The 15,671-nt window shown below is 38.4% G+C and overlaps 1 protein-coding gene across 7 annotated transcripts in view; it reads right to left on the reverse strand.

Moving 5' to 3' along the window:
* Positions 1 to 5,798: 5,798 nt before the first annotated feature.
* LOC140478155 (protein unc-13 homolog B-like) overlaps positions 5,799 to 15,671 on the reverse strand; it is a 566,607-nt gene continuing 556,734 nt past the window's right edge. For all 7 annotated transcript variants that reach the window (XM_072571666.1, XM_072571665.1, XM_072571670.1 and 4 more), the window contains 2 exons: positions 9,168 to 9,327; positions 5,799 to 7,459 (listed from right to left, as the gene is read on the reverse strand). In XM_072571666.1, coding sequence (XP_072427767.1) covers positions 7,174 to 7,459; positions 9,168 to 9,327 — 446 coding nt within the window. In that variant the 3' untranslated portion in view covers positions 5,799 to 7,173. The remainder of the gene's footprint in view (positions 7,460 to 9,167; positions 9,328 to 15,671) is intronic.

Genomic DNA, 15,671 nt, shown 5'->3' on the forward strand with positions numbered 1-15,671 from the left:
CCCTCACCACCCGACGCCTGGAGGAAGAACGCCTCATCTTCCGCCTCGGAACACTTCAACCCCAGGGCATCAATGTGGACTTCAACAGCTTCCTCATTTCCCCTTCCCCCACCTCATCCTAGTTTCAAAATTCCAGCTTAGCACTTTCTCCTTGACTTGTCCGACCTGCCTATCTTCTTTTCCACCTTTCCACTCCACCCTCTCGTCCTTGACCTATCACCTTCATCTCCTCCCCCACTCACCCATTGTACTCTATGCTACTCTCTCCCCACCCCCACCCTCCTCTAGCTTATCTCTCCACACTTCAGGCTCACTGCCTTTATTCCTGATGAAGGGCTTTTGCCCAAAACGTCGATTTCGCTGCTCGTTGGATGCTGCCTGAACTGCTGTGCTCTTCCAGCACCACTAATTCAGTGTATAATTACTGCCCTGGTTTGCCTTACCATAATGCAACACCTCACATTTGTCTAAATTAAACTCCTTCTCCCACTCAATGGCCCATTGGCCTATCTAATCAAGGTTCCATTGTACTCTGAGAATCTTCTTCATTGTCTATTACATCACCAATTTTGATGTCATCTGTAAACTTACTAACCATGCTTCCTATATTCACATTCAAATCATTTGTATACATGATGAAAAGCAGTGGACCCTGCACTGATCCCTGTGGTACACTGCTGGTCACATGCCTCCAGTCTGAAAAGTAACCCTCTACCATTTACCCAATCTCCTTTCGTCAAGCCAATTTGTATCCAATTAGCTAGATTCCCCTAGATCCCACATTACTAACCAGACCACCATGCAGAACCTTGTCAAACACTTTGCTGAAGTCCATATAGACAACATTTACTGCTCTGTCTTCATCAATCTTGTCACCTCTTCGAAAAACTCAAATCAAATTTGTGAGACATCCCATGCATAAAGCCATATTGACTATCCCTAATCAGTTGTTACCTTTCCAAATGCATGGAAATCCTGTGCCTCAGAATCCCCTCCAACAAAGTAAGACTCACCAGTCTGTAGCGCCAAGGATTTTCCTTACAGCCTTTCTTAAATAATGGCATCACATTAACTAACCTTCAGTTCTGACACCTCACCCATCATTATTGAAGATACAAATATCTCAGCAAGGGACCCAGCAAAATCTTCCCTAGCTTTCCACATAGTTCTGGGAAACAATTGATTAGGTTCTGGGGATTTACCTACCTATATGTGTTTTCTGACCTCCAGTACTTATCCTTTTATAATATGACTTCATTATTTATTTCCCAAGTTCCCTAGCTTCCATGATGCAAAATATGCCATATTGATCTTTAAAGGGTTCCTGTTCTCTCCTTAGTTTTTTTTTCTTTAGTGTATTTAAAGAACGCTTTAGATTCTCCTTAACTCTATATGCCAAAGCTATCTCATGTCCTCTTTTTGCCCACTTGATTACCCTCTTAAGTATGTTTCTACTGCCCTTATTCTCCTCTAAGAATTCACACCATCCTAGCTGTCTATACCTGACATATCCCTCCTTCTTCTTGATGACAGCCTTAAATTTTTCTAGTCATCCAGCATTCCCTACACCGACCAGCCTTGCCCTTCACACTAAAAGCAACATAATGTCTCTGAACTTCCGTAATCTCATTTTTAAAGGCCTCCCACTTCCCAACTGACCTTTTACCTGTAAAGAGCTTCCCCCAATCAAATTTTGAAAGCTCCTGGCTAATACCTACAAAGTTGGCCACAGACCAAATAACCTTAAAAGTATAGAACTAATCAAAAAGTTATGTTAAATATTTTAAAACTAGTAGAATTATGGTCACTGGCCCCAAAGTGCTCACCAACTGACATCTCAGTCACTCGCCCTGCCTTACTTCCCAACAGATCAAAAATGCTCTTCTCTTGTAGATACATCCACATCTTGTACTCACTTAACAAATTCCTCTTCATCTAAGCCCTTAACACTTTGACAGTCCCAGTGTTTCCCTACCTTAAAGTCCCCTACCATTACTATTATTATCTCAAATATCAGAGATCCCCTTAAATATTTATGTCTCAATTTCCCACTGACAATTATGGTCCTCTCATGTGTCAGTACTTTGATGTAGCAGAGATGCTTGGACATCCTGGCAGTGCCATGAATAATGCTATCAGCAGCTGAAGGAAGATTGGCAGTGATTTTTGTATCCACATAGTTAATTAGAGTAGGGTCTTGGATGCAATACCAGAACTTCCAAATTATGCAACTTAAAGTTTCATGAATCTTCACCTGCAAGTTATTAATCTTTGAATGTAATATGTTTTACTCTGACTTTGATGAAATACTGACTGCTATCCCAAAAGAAGGAAAGGTCATGCAACTGGGACCACATGGCCGGTTCTTACTGTAATGTCTCAAACAGAACTAATAGGTAAAATGGACTGGGAAAAGACAATGCAAATGAAATCCTCTGCTGACAAAGTATAATCAGCAGGACCTCTTTATAATTTAAACAGTCTCTTCCACCAGAACTTATGCATTTTCACACATCACACTGAGAATTTCAAAACCTGTAATGTGGACACATTGAACAAATGGTATTTGCATGCTTAGTGCTTAACTGATCTTAACTTTTTTTTTAATACACCAGCCATAAATATTGTGTAATACCTATCAGTAATCAAATTAAGCATTTCCTCATGACGTATGTCAGCACATGTAACATGATCAAATGTACTGTAGCTGTTTCTAAATTTTTCTGAATGTCTTTCACTTGTCATTTATTTTTTTAAAAATCGTCATGTGCCACTTGATGTGTAGCAGAAGATTACAGACATTCAGATCATGATTATTGTTGGTTAAAACAAAAATTATGGAAAGTCAACAAGTGTCCTACTGCACTGAACAGTTGCCATCATCGTTGTCATTCCTTTACTGCACTGAGACTTAGACTGTGCATCAGTGACACTTAAGAAACTTCATCAGCCAGACTGTATCCTCTACATTCAATGACAAGACTGTCAAACAAACATTAATGTGTTTCTTGATGCTATTCCTACAAGCTTTCAGACAAAACTACAAAAACAATTCAATGTACTGAAAAAAACAGAAATTGCTGGAGAAACTCAACAGGTCTGACAGCAGTTGTGGAGAGAAAATAAAGTTCACATTTTGAGTCCAGTTTTTCAGAACTCATAGCAGCTAGGAAGAAATAATTATGCTGATGACACGGGCTGGGGTGGGGGGAAAGGAGTGAACAGATAAGTGGAGTAAGTGCTCAGGGAGAGAGGGGGAAAAAACATTGTGCATGCAAATGGATTGTTGATAATAAGCCAGGGAAGAAGAAAAGCCTGATAGGCGAGAATGGAGACTATGATTCATCATCGGGCTTATGCCCGAAACGTCAACTCTCCTGCTCCTTGGATGCTGCCTGACCTGCTCTGCTTTTCCAGCAGCTACAGTCCTCACTTTCTCCCACTATGATTGGGTGAAAATGCATTCACTGTACTGAAAGCAGCCCATGTCATGACAGGACCTGGGACATTGGGATGGTAAAAGACGTGGAAGGAGGTGATCAGACACTAAAATGATTGAAATCAATAAAGTCCTGAAGGATGCAATGGCCTCATGAGGATGATGAGATGTTCCTTTCTGGGCTCTGTCTGGTGGACATCATACCCATCACAAGTCCACTTCAGTTTCTGGTAATCTTCAGGATGTTGACAGTGGGAGATTCAGCAATCTTAATGCCATCGAATGGTAAAAGTTGATGGTTAGATTCTTTCTTGTTGGAAATTGCCTACACCGGCCACTTGCATGGTGGTAATATTACTTGCAAATTGTCAGCAAAGGCTCGAATCTGTGCTGCATTGGGATTTGGACTTCAGTATCTGAACAGTCATGAATGGTGATGAAGATTGTGCTATCATCAGTAAACATCTACACTTATGACCAAAGGACGACCATTGATGAAAGAGCTGTAGACGATTAGGCCTATGACACTACCATGAAATACTCGTGCAGTGATGTCCTTGGACAGAGATGGTTGACCTCCAACCAATCTCCTATTTGCTTGGTATGCCTCCAATCAATCACTTCTTGTTGACGATACCTTTAGATTGTATGATCCCATAATGAGTCAAATGGAACATTGATGTCAAAGACATTTACTCTAATTTCACCTCTGGAATTCAGCTCTTGTGTTCACATTTGGACCAAGGCTATAATGAAGTCAAGAACTGAGTGACCCGGGAAGAAACCAAATTGAATGTGTGATCAGTGTGTAAGCCATACTAGAAATGTCTGATTTTTGTTTTGCTTAATTCACTTTTCTCAGCTTTCATTCACTCTTAAAAACAATAATTCAGGTAGGACTTGATCTCATTTGCATCAAAATGCAGTTATTCAGCTATCGATTAATATCAGTTGTGTCAAACAGCAATCATGGTACAACTACAACATTTAAAGGGCAGCAGGATGGGTTTATGTTGTGGGGGGGGGGGGGGGGGTGGTATTTGGAGGGATGTAGGCCATGTGATATAGGCAAATGGGACTAGATTTATATGAGATATCTGGTCCCATATGTTGGACCGAAGAGTCTGTTTCCAAGCTATACATGTATTTGACTCCCTATATATGACAGGAATTTAATTTGATATTTAAATTTATTAACGGGCATAGAATCCCTACAGTGTGGAAATAGGCCATTCGGCCCACGAGTCCACACTGATCCTCTGAAGAGCAGCCCACCCAGACCCATCCTTCTATTCCTGTAGCCCTGCATTTCCCATGACGAATGAACCTAACCTACACATCTGTTAGGGCTGCCCATAACTAAGATACACAAAATGGCTGACAGCTAAGCTGTCCCTCTAGCCCTGCAGAAAATGGCTGACAATAGATAAACAGCATTTAAGTGAGATCATAAATTAATACAATGGTAACTTTGAGCAGGTGTTATTCTGAGGTAGAAGAGCATAAATAGCAACTATAAAAGGTCTGTTGGAGACAGGTTGATAAGAAATGTCCAAGGACAGACAGCTTGAAAATTTGTAACAAACACTGAAAAGAAAAGTATGGGATTATGGCTTGTAAAAATCTAGAAGATTAAACAAGTTCATCAAGCTGTGAAATTGATTTGAGTTTCAATCTTATCAATGAGAAAGACGTTGTTCCATTAGGTGAAAAGAGTAAATCAGGACAGATGCAGTAAATCTCATCCCAGATGACAGTATGTGATCAGCATAGGTCAAAGTGCAGCTGCAAAAACAACAGATAAAGACATCTCACAATAATTAATTAGGTTCTAGTTAAAGACTCTTCAGATAATCACAGAGATAGATTATAGTACTTATGGATACACATATGTATAAAAAAAACACAAAGCATTTTAGGAAAAGATTCAAATACAAATATGAAAGTTAACCAGTCGCCGACAGTACAGCAGCTCCCTTATCATTAAAAGCATGAAATGAACCAGGCACAGAAGACTAGCAGACAGTGGGATGTGGCCTGAAACACAAGGATAAAGGTAGGGGTGCTCACAACTCATCAGCTAAAGGATGCAAACAGTGGGGGTAGATATAAAACTTTACTAAATTTATAGTGGAACTAAAGTTATGAATTTTATGGCAGTAAGAACCAACTTCTTTTGTATCTTTTATAAGTAGGATAGTGAGAAATCTAAGATTGCCAAAAATAGGAATATCAGCAGCCCCAACACATTCTAGTGAAAAAATGAAAAATTCATACTTTATAATTATATTATACAATTAACTTACTGCCCCTTTTTTCAATCTTGAAGTACTGCTAGATAATCTAACAGTGACAATACTTCTGTGCTTTGCCAGGTGACTTTATTATAGTATGATACCTTGTAGAAATGGCATGTTACATGTATATATAAGAATGATACAAATGGTTTCCCCAATGATAGGTGCACAGGTAGCACAGACAAAATATTGGAATGTAGAATTTCTGTAGGGGTTCTCTCAATTACCCACTGTAACTTCAGCAGAGTAAATGCTATTTAGGTTTTTTTCCCCAAGGCTTCTGCAGATACTTCACCAAAGTTACAACAGATGATTGGATGAACAATGAGAAATTCATTGCCTAGAGATAAATAATTATTTCCCCAACAAAACCAAAAAAATGAATATGAATTACAAAGGAGATTATTTTGTACAGCCGTCACTTAAAATGTTAACAGAAATGCATACACAGTATTTCATGTATTCCTGAATGAAGCTCAACAAATATCACCATTGCACAAAGCCATTTGTAATAATTTTCAAAATATTTAGTTTCTAAGGATCGTATCTTCAGATAGCTAAGAAACTACAGAAACAAAATTGGTAACAAATTCAGGATAAGTTTCACAGTTTATCAGAAATCTAATAAAAAAATCATAGAATAAACATTTGGTCAACCTTTCTTCCACACCCTTATTCACTTATTGCCAAATTAATTTGTTTTTTTAATTTCTAAAAACTATTCATGTTATAACAAAGTGACACTTGTTTAAAAAAAATCAAGAACATAACTTTCATACTAAAGTCATACTGATTTGTTTCATGAAACATTAATTAAACTATTACAAGTTTCAAGCTTGACAGTGTGGCTAAAAGATTCTAAGCATAAACTATTCTTTCTTTATAGGAACTTTGTTGTATATAGCACTGTATTTTCACGGAAAAGATTTAACTGTTTTAGTATCTGTACTCCTATATGTGAAATGCATGATTTCATCAACAGTGTAAAGAAATCCTTGGCAATCTGATTGGAGGGACATGTAAACTAGGATATACTGTAGGTTTGTGTTCTCAGTTTTACATCTCACTCTGAAGGGTGGTGTCACAGTGCTCAATAAAAGTGAAAAAATACTTTGGGACTTCCAGCCTCCAGTCAGTTCATAAAATTATTTACATGAATATAAGCATCCTATTTTTTAAAAGCAATAACATTTTATTCTAAACATGATTTATATTTCTGCTTTCTATAAATAAATAAAATTCACATAAAGATCTATACTTTGATTGGTGTACAACACATGCTTATTAACAAAACAAAGTAGTGCACAGAGTTCCATTTACAAAAGAGAATTTGTTGAACACTTGCACATATTGGCACGAGGTATAAATTAGAAACCAAAAAAAATGCAATGGCCAATGGCATTGAAATAAAGAAACATTCCTCGCAAAATCCAAGATTCAACTGCTTTCTTCAGCAGATCGTGATTCAGATTTCAGTTTGACAAATTCTTTTGCTACTTCATCATTGGTTCTTTGTGATAGTATACGAAGAACAGTTAGTCCTGTCTCATCCATATGCATTCTGCGGCCCAGTGGACACCAGCAAGCACAACTGCCTTTTTCTGCAATATCTCGTAGCTGTACTAAAGCAATCCCAATAATTCGATCTTCTCTGGCAAAGCAATAATCCTTCACACAGACTTGCAGTTCATATGAGTCTGGACCATCCTCATTACCTAATATACTGTGAGAGGAACAAAAAAAAATTCTATTCAGATTTGTTGCGACATATTAACATTGCTTTAAAGCATCAAAAATTATTGAAGACAATGAGTGACACGTTAAATTTATGTTCTAATCTTAAACTTTTCATAATATAGCCCCTGAAATTTCTTGGGGTTCCAACTATCCAATTATAATCCAGGTGTAACATATTAAAAAAAAGATCGGTACTCAGATGTGCTGTGTTTCTGTCATTTCCAGTATTTTCGGTGTAAGATACTGAAGTTTACCGATTTCATTAAAGGGGAAATACAATCCTGGTGAGAAGGATTCTCTTTGCTGGCTACTTCTGTTTCCTGGAATGAGATGGTGTATCCTATATATTACTGGAGACTGATACAATGAATAAGATAAGGAATGTTGGCTTTTGAGTATGAGGTAATATTGGCCACATGGAGTAGCTAATTTAAGTAGTATCAGTGAACTTAAGAAGAAACTAGGCAAGTGGAAAGCGATGGTTGAAAGATTACGTCGTTGGAGTACTAGTCCAGAGCCCTGGGCTACTGCTGTGGGGACAAGGGTTCAAATTCCACAAAGGCATAAATTTAGATCCATTAAAAAAAATCTGGAATTAAAAAGTAGCTTAACGGCAACCACGAAACCAACAGTTGTTGATTATCGTAAAAAAAATCTGGTTCACTACTGTCTTTAGAGCAGAAATTCTGCTATCCTTACCCAGGTGAATCTGCATGTGACTCCAGACCTACAGCAATGTTATCGACTCTTAAAGGCTTAATATGCCAATCAGTTTAAGGGATAACTAGCGATGGGCAATAAATGCTGGGCTTGCCAGCGATGCCTATGTCCTATATAAGGGTTAACAACACGTAAGGGTGAAAGGAATAGAAAAATACACAAATAGGATTAGATAAAGTATAATGGAAGGCAGTTCACATGTAGCACAAAGACCCAGCACGTTCCAAATAGATATTTGAATAAATTTAAGAGGAGTAGCCTATACAGCTCCTTATGCCAATATGCCATTCAACTAGATTGTGCTTGATCTAAAGATGCCAATTTCTACCAACAGATCAACATTCAAGTTGCTTGGTGATCATGTGACTGTGGTTGGTGTAATTCCCAGTGTGGAAATTGCTCTCTTGGCCCTACCACTTTTCCATTAAGGGTTATGTTTGAAGTGAATTGTGTCCTGGGCAAATTTCAACCTGATTAAGTTCTAGGGAGACCCGATATCTTTGGTTCTTTGCAGAAATCCTGTTTCTGCTGGTTGTCCTGTGCCTTAGATCCCCATTTGGAGGAATACCGGTCAGACGAAATTTGGATCCTGTCTCTTCAGCAGTGGATTCTTTCACCTTCCTTTATAAAAAATGAGCCACTGTATTCTTTGTCAATCCAGCGCTTTCTGTGTAGATTCTGAAGAAAAGTCATTTCGGACTTGAAACATTAACTCTGCTTCTCTCCACAGGTGCTGCCTGAATTGCTGAGTTCCGCCAGCACTTTCTGTTTTTATTTTATGCCCAAGTGTAATATAGTCTCTTTTGAGTTTGAAATGATTCAATCCTTCCCCGAGTACATGTTTATTCCCTAAGCACACATAGATTACAAAAAACTTTTACATGGATTATCTTTGTTGCTGTTTGTATTTTAAGTGTATGAATTTTGAAAATGCCGACATAAAATTATTGCATCTAAATCCAATATTTACTCACAAGTGAAATGTCTCATTGTATTTTGGAGCCCAGTTGTTGCTCTTCGATTTAGTGGTAAACTTCCTTTTCTTGTCACTGAGGTGTGGTCCAATCATCGTGACCTCAACAAATGGCCGAAACATACCATTTGTCTGCCATTTTAGATCATTGGCCGCTACCACTGTAAAACACCAATCATCCCCACACTGTATTAACTGGTTCAACAAATCTCACATCAAATCCCAGAAAAAATATTGAGCTCTTTAGAAAAATCACTATGACTTGTAGATTGCTGTTTTTAAAAGTCATCTATTTCCTGAACTTTGAATCTTTGCACCCAAAAGTAATAAAAAGAAAAACACAAAATAAGTAATGTTAGAAAATTGGTGGTGATTATCAGCAAAATACTCCTGTGTGTACCTTAACTACAACATGCAGAATCACCACATAACTTTATACTCTGCTGGTCACTTTATACTGAGAAACTGCACCAAAAATATTCAGTGCTATTGATTTTAACTAAAACAGACTGATAAAACAAACCAATCATTTTCTAAAGAAATGTCAGATTTTAGCTGCAGACTTGAGGTGAGATATATAAAAAAGAAAATCAGTGAATCAAAGATAAAAACTAAATGCATTTTTTCTTTTGTTTTACATATCTCTAACACAAATATATCAAAAAAAGTGTTATTTGCAAGTCATAACTTGATGACATCGTCTATCTGCAGTTGGGGCACTATAGAGTGCACAAAGACAAATGACACAAACTAATTACAGAAAAATCTAGGAGCTCAACTAAATGTAGTGTCACGATTAAAAATCTTGCTGGTGGTACAAAAATTGGCTGTGTGGTTAACAGTGTAAAATAAATCGTAAAGGTAAAAGATAAAGTTGCTATAGTCTTACCAAACCACAGAGCTGTTTTCTCATTAGAGAAAGATGACAAGTGGTGGCTTAATCTCAGGTTCACCATACCTCAGGCAACAGGGCAAGTTGAAATGGATAGCCTTCAACCGGTGCAGGAATGGAACCCATGCTGTTGGCAACCATTTGCATTCTAAACCAGCCAACAGGTGGTCTAGCCAACTGAGCTAACTGACTCCCATGAAATAAATAGGAGATTTCGCCTTCAACTAAAATATTGCATCCAGTTGTGGTTACCACATTTTAGAAAGGATGTGAATTTACTTTACAGGCTGAAGAGCAGATTTAGTATAATGGCTCTGGAGACAAAGAAATCTAACCAGAAGGTTAGCTTAAAGGACCTCAGGGTTGTTCTCCTTGGAAGAAAGGAGATCGAGTGCTTGATCTCAACAACTTCTTAAGGGCAAATATGATGGGCATTAAATGCTGGCTGAACAACGAACATATAATAAAAAAGAGAAAGGCATTAGTAGAAGCAGTGCAGATTTCCAAAATCATTCCATTAGGTGCGACACAAAAGATTAATAAACCACTTAAGGGCTAAGGTATTAGCATTGATAACCAATTTGTAAATGGAAAAGAGGAATGAAGAGTGTTTTGCCAGTTAACACTTTATATGAAGAGAAAAACATAGTGAGCGGCAGTCTTTCGATTTGGCACAACTGCAGCTTGTCAGTTTCACAAAAGGTTTCTGAGTCTGCAAGTCTCACTTAAGAAGTACTCTTCCTGTGCTCCTACCAGTTGAACCTGATGAATTACAGACTATTTAGGAAATGAATGCACTGGTTGTCAAAGACTAGCAATGAGATCTGGGGATCAAGCTGGCCCTGGTGAGGTGGGGTTCACAATGCTGAGGCTTCGGAGCGCATTGCTGCAGAGATGTTGAATTCTGATCAGCATTTATTATCCACAGTTGCCCTTGAGAAGCGGGTGAGCTATATTCTTGAACCGCTGCAATTCATTTGGTATTGGTCGACCTACAATATCATGAGGGAGGAAGTTCCAGGATTTCGACCCAGCAATATTGAAGGTATGACGGTGAGTGGCTTGAGGGGAATTTGAAGATGGTGACATATTACATATTTGAGATCTCTCTACATATTTGCTTCTCAATTTCCCTTTGACTATTGGGGTGGGGGGTGGGACCTCCCAGCCTCGGAACACCTGGCCTCCGACCTGGCTGTCTCAGAATTCCTGGCCTTGGAACTCCTGGCCTCAGCACATACCTGACGAGGTGGCCTCTCAGCCCAGCATGGTAGTCTGTTGGCCCGGCATGGCAACCTGCCAGCTCAGCAAGAGATCCTCTCAGCACAGCATGGCAATCTCCAAGCAGCCTAGTGTGGTGGTCTTTTGGTGGTACGTGACATCCTCTTGGCCTGGCGTGGCAATCTCCCAGTGGCCAACTGTGGCCATCTTCGGGGGGGTACGTGACGGTCTGTGGCCTGGTATGGTCTCAATGTGACTTGCTGATCTCGGGGCGGATAGATCAACATGGACTGGTTCGGAAGACCATTCTTCTGTACATTTTTTCTGCATTTTATAATTTATTCCTAAATCTGCAATGCTGGACATTTTTTTAAACTTCTCTATTTTTCCATGAACTATAACTAAAAAAGCTGCACCTAGTGAATTTTGTTCCTCAGATGGTGCCATAAGCAGCAACTTGCACAATTTTCACTATACTCATTTGAATACATGTGATAATAAAGCTAATTCTAACACAATCCTATCAATGTGATCATCCCTTTCTTATTTCAACCCATATATTATCATTAAATGATCACTCAGAAATATCTTCTCTAACTACAATACTAATGTTTTCCTTAATTAAAAATGCTACTCTCCATCCTCTCTAGCCTTTTTTTCTATTCTTCCTACAACATCTCAAACCCAGAACACTGGGTTGCCAGTCCTGTCCTTCCCTCAGCCAAGTTTCTGTAATAGCTGCAATGTGTCAGTTCCAAATTCCCATACATTCCCTGAGTTCACCAGTCTTACCTTTAATACCTCTTGCATTGAAACAAATGCAGTTTAATTCTTCACAATTATTGCATTCCCTGGCTTGCTCATCTGACATTTGTTGTTAAGTTGCTCTTTTCTGTTTCAGGACCATCTTCACCTTTCTTTCTACTTTTACTGTTACTTAGGAACCATCCCCAACCCTACCTCCACCACCATAACCTCTATAAGTTTACAGGCTCCTGAAATAGAACTAGCAAGTCTCCCCAGCAGGATATTGGTCCCTTTCCAGATTAAGTGAAACCCATCCTTTTCATCTTTTCTGTTCCAGAAGACAGCCCAATGATCCAAGAAACTGAATCCCTGCATATTGTATGCCTCTTCAGCCACTTATTTATCTGCCTTATCCTTTTATTCCTTCCCTCATTAGAACCTGGTACCAAAAGTAAACCAGAGATTACTTTTGATGTTCTGTTTTCTAACCTTCAACCTAAACCTCTTATATTCACTTGACAAATTCTTAACCCTTTCCCTAACTATGTCATTCTTATCAATGTGTACAACTTCCAGCTTCTCACTCTCCCTTTAGATAATGTGCTTCAAACGTTTTGAGATGCCCTTAAGTCAAGCCCCAGGAAAGCAACACACTATCCCAGAGACATGCTCACTGCCACAGAATTTTCTGTCTGTGGCCCTGACAGGAGAGTCCACTATAACAATTATTCTTTCAAAACTTGACAGATCCATTTAAGATAAGATTCATTCTTAGTAGATCTGACTACCACATCTATTTTCATCTGAGATACTATCTCTTTCATCAGTACCCAAAACAGAATACCTATTTGAGAGTGGAATATCAACAGTAGACCTCTGAATTACCTTGTTACCTTTCCTGACAATCAACCATCTATCTGACTGATCATGCTGTGTAATGACTTCTCTAAATCTACTAGTCATCATACACAGTGCCTCTTGCAAGCCCTCAGCGACATTAATCCTAAATAGCTCTCAATAGCACCTTTATATGAAAATAAACTACCTTTCCTTCCCTGCGGCGTTGCTATTAAGGATGTAAAACAGAAAAATAATTGAAACATATAAATATTTAAAATAAATCAAACACTTGGCTGAACCAATGAAAAAACAATTCAAATAATCCAACATCCAGCTTTCCATGTCCAGATTTTTAAAAACCCTGTCTAGAGCCATCCACATATAGGCCTCTCCACAAGCTCTGTATATAAACAATATTTTCTTCTTCATGTACTATTTTTATGTAATATTTTTTTAAAAATCACTTCATAGATCAAAACTTGACAAACACAAACTCTATTGAAAAAAAAGCTGTTGTAAAAAACTCCCCTTCACAAGTGTAAAATAAACTCTCCTTCGCAGGAGAGTTTTTAAAACTTTTTTATCAGACCTATATTTTTTAGAAATATAAAAGCTTAAAACAGAGGAAGGAAAAAACAAAATTTCGCAAAGGATCAATACTTGACAAACGTGTGGACGCCCCTCTCAAACAAACTCCCTCATAAAATGACAGTGGAAACTGCAGAGGCACTGGCCATTATCTATGGGTCTTCCCTGGAGTCAGGTAGGGTGGTGTCAGAGAACCGGATAATTACAAACATTTTGTCTATGTGGAAAAATGGTTGTGAGGAAACACCCAACAATTACAGAGCAGTCAGCTTATCTTTGGGAGGAGGGCAAATTCTGTAAATAATATTCAGGATCGAATAAATCGTCACATGGGCAAATGATCTAAATACAGAGAACCAACACTTATTTCTTAAGGGAAAATCTAGTTTAACTAACTTTCTGGAGTTCTTTGAATGATAATAGAGAGGGTTGACATGGGTGATGTTGTTGATGTGCCTGCCAGAGGCATTTAATACAATGCCACAAAACATATTGGTGAAAAAAAAACTGTAGCTCACGGGACGAAAAGGCGAATAGCACATGGAGACAAAAATTGGTTGTGTGACAGGAAAGTAAGAGAAATAGTGGATAAAGATTTGCAGTGGCACTCTCTGGGAGTCAGTATTGGGATCTTTACTCTTAATGATTTATATTAATTAATTAAACTTGGAGGGGACAATTTCAACACTTCCAAAACTTGGAAGCATTATAACCTGAGGAAGACAGTGCAAACACTTTAAAATATGTTGACATGGTGGTGGATTGGGTGGGTAGGTGGCACATGCAGTTCAATGTGGAGAATAGCGGTGATATATTTTGGTAGAAAGAATATGGAGAGACAGTATAAGGTAAAGGCTACTACACTATAAGATATGCAGAAGCAGAGAGACTTTGCCAGATAAATTATTAAATGTGGCAGGTCAGGTAGGTAGCTGTTGACAAAGCATACAGTATCTTAGATTTTTTAACTATCGTAGAGAGTTAAGAGCAGGTTTGTTACGTTGAACATACACCTGGTTAGCAAAAGAGAAAATGCTGGAAAATCTGTAAGGAGAGAAAAGAGCTGATGTTTTGAGTCTAACTGACGCTGTGTCAAAGGTTTTATACATCTGGTTAGACCTCACTCTTCAGAAAAGATGTCATTGCATTGGATGGAGTGAAAAAGAGATTTATGAGAATGGCCCCCCCAGGCATGAGAAACGTCTAGTACAATGATAGATTATATTCCTTCAAGAGGAGAAGGCTACAAGGAGATTTACAAGGAAGTTCTGAAAATCATAAGGATTCTAGACAGAGTAGACAAGGAGAAACTGGCCCTGCTCCCAATTGGATCAAGAAGGAGGTGGTGAAGATTTAACATGTTTGCAAAAGAAGTAAACATGATGTGTGAAGAAACCTTTTCATGCAGCAAGCATTCGGATCTGGAATGCACTGCCTTGCATTGTGCAGATGCAGGTTCAATCAAGACATTCAAGAGGGCATTTGATGATTATTTAAATAATGTGCAGGGCTAAAGGAAAGGGCAGCAGATTGCTCATTCATCATGATGCTCATTCATTACTAATGAGTGCAAACAGAATGTCAAAAGGCCTTCTGCTACAGTATAATAATTCTGTGACTTTTGATGTGGTTCCAAAGACACGTCTTCCAAAGTGAAGACTTGGAATCCCTTGTAAACTTTCACTGAGATTTGGTGAATTGTACATAGGACCCTGGATTGACTGCATTTGCTATTTAATGTGCTGAGGGGTGTTCAACTACAGTTTGTCCATTATCCATGTTCACTTCATGTTATTTCTGAATGTTTGAATACAGGTTGCAGACAGAGTCATGCAACATGGAAACGGACCCTTTGGTCCAACTCGTCCATGCCAGTCAGACATCCAATATGATCTAGTCCCACTTGCCAGCATTTAGCCCACATCTCTCTAAGCTTTTCCTATTTATATACCCATCCAGTTATCTTTCAAATATATGTTGCAGATTGCATTACTATTCTAATCTTATACAGTACATTTTATTCTATTTGTTCAAAACTGTTGAATCTTGTGGCTTTATTCTCTTTTCAAGTACCTGGAATCTCACATTTTGACTACTTCATAAATAAATGACCAGTCCTGAGCCAAACTGTAACACAAAATTTGGTGGCCTCATCAGGGATCTTAAGATTATGAACGTTAGTGGTTTCTCCATCATTGCACCACAAAATCCAGGGAA

Source organism: Chiloscyllium punctatum, chromosome 1, assembly GCF_047496795.1.
Source record: "Chiloscyllium punctatum isolate Juve2018m chromosome 1, sChiPun1.3, whole genome shotgun sequence".
Taxonomy (NCBI): domain Eukaryota; kingdom Metazoa; phylum Chordata; class Chondrichthyes; order Orectolobiformes; family Hemiscylliidae; genus Chiloscyllium; species Chiloscyllium punctatum.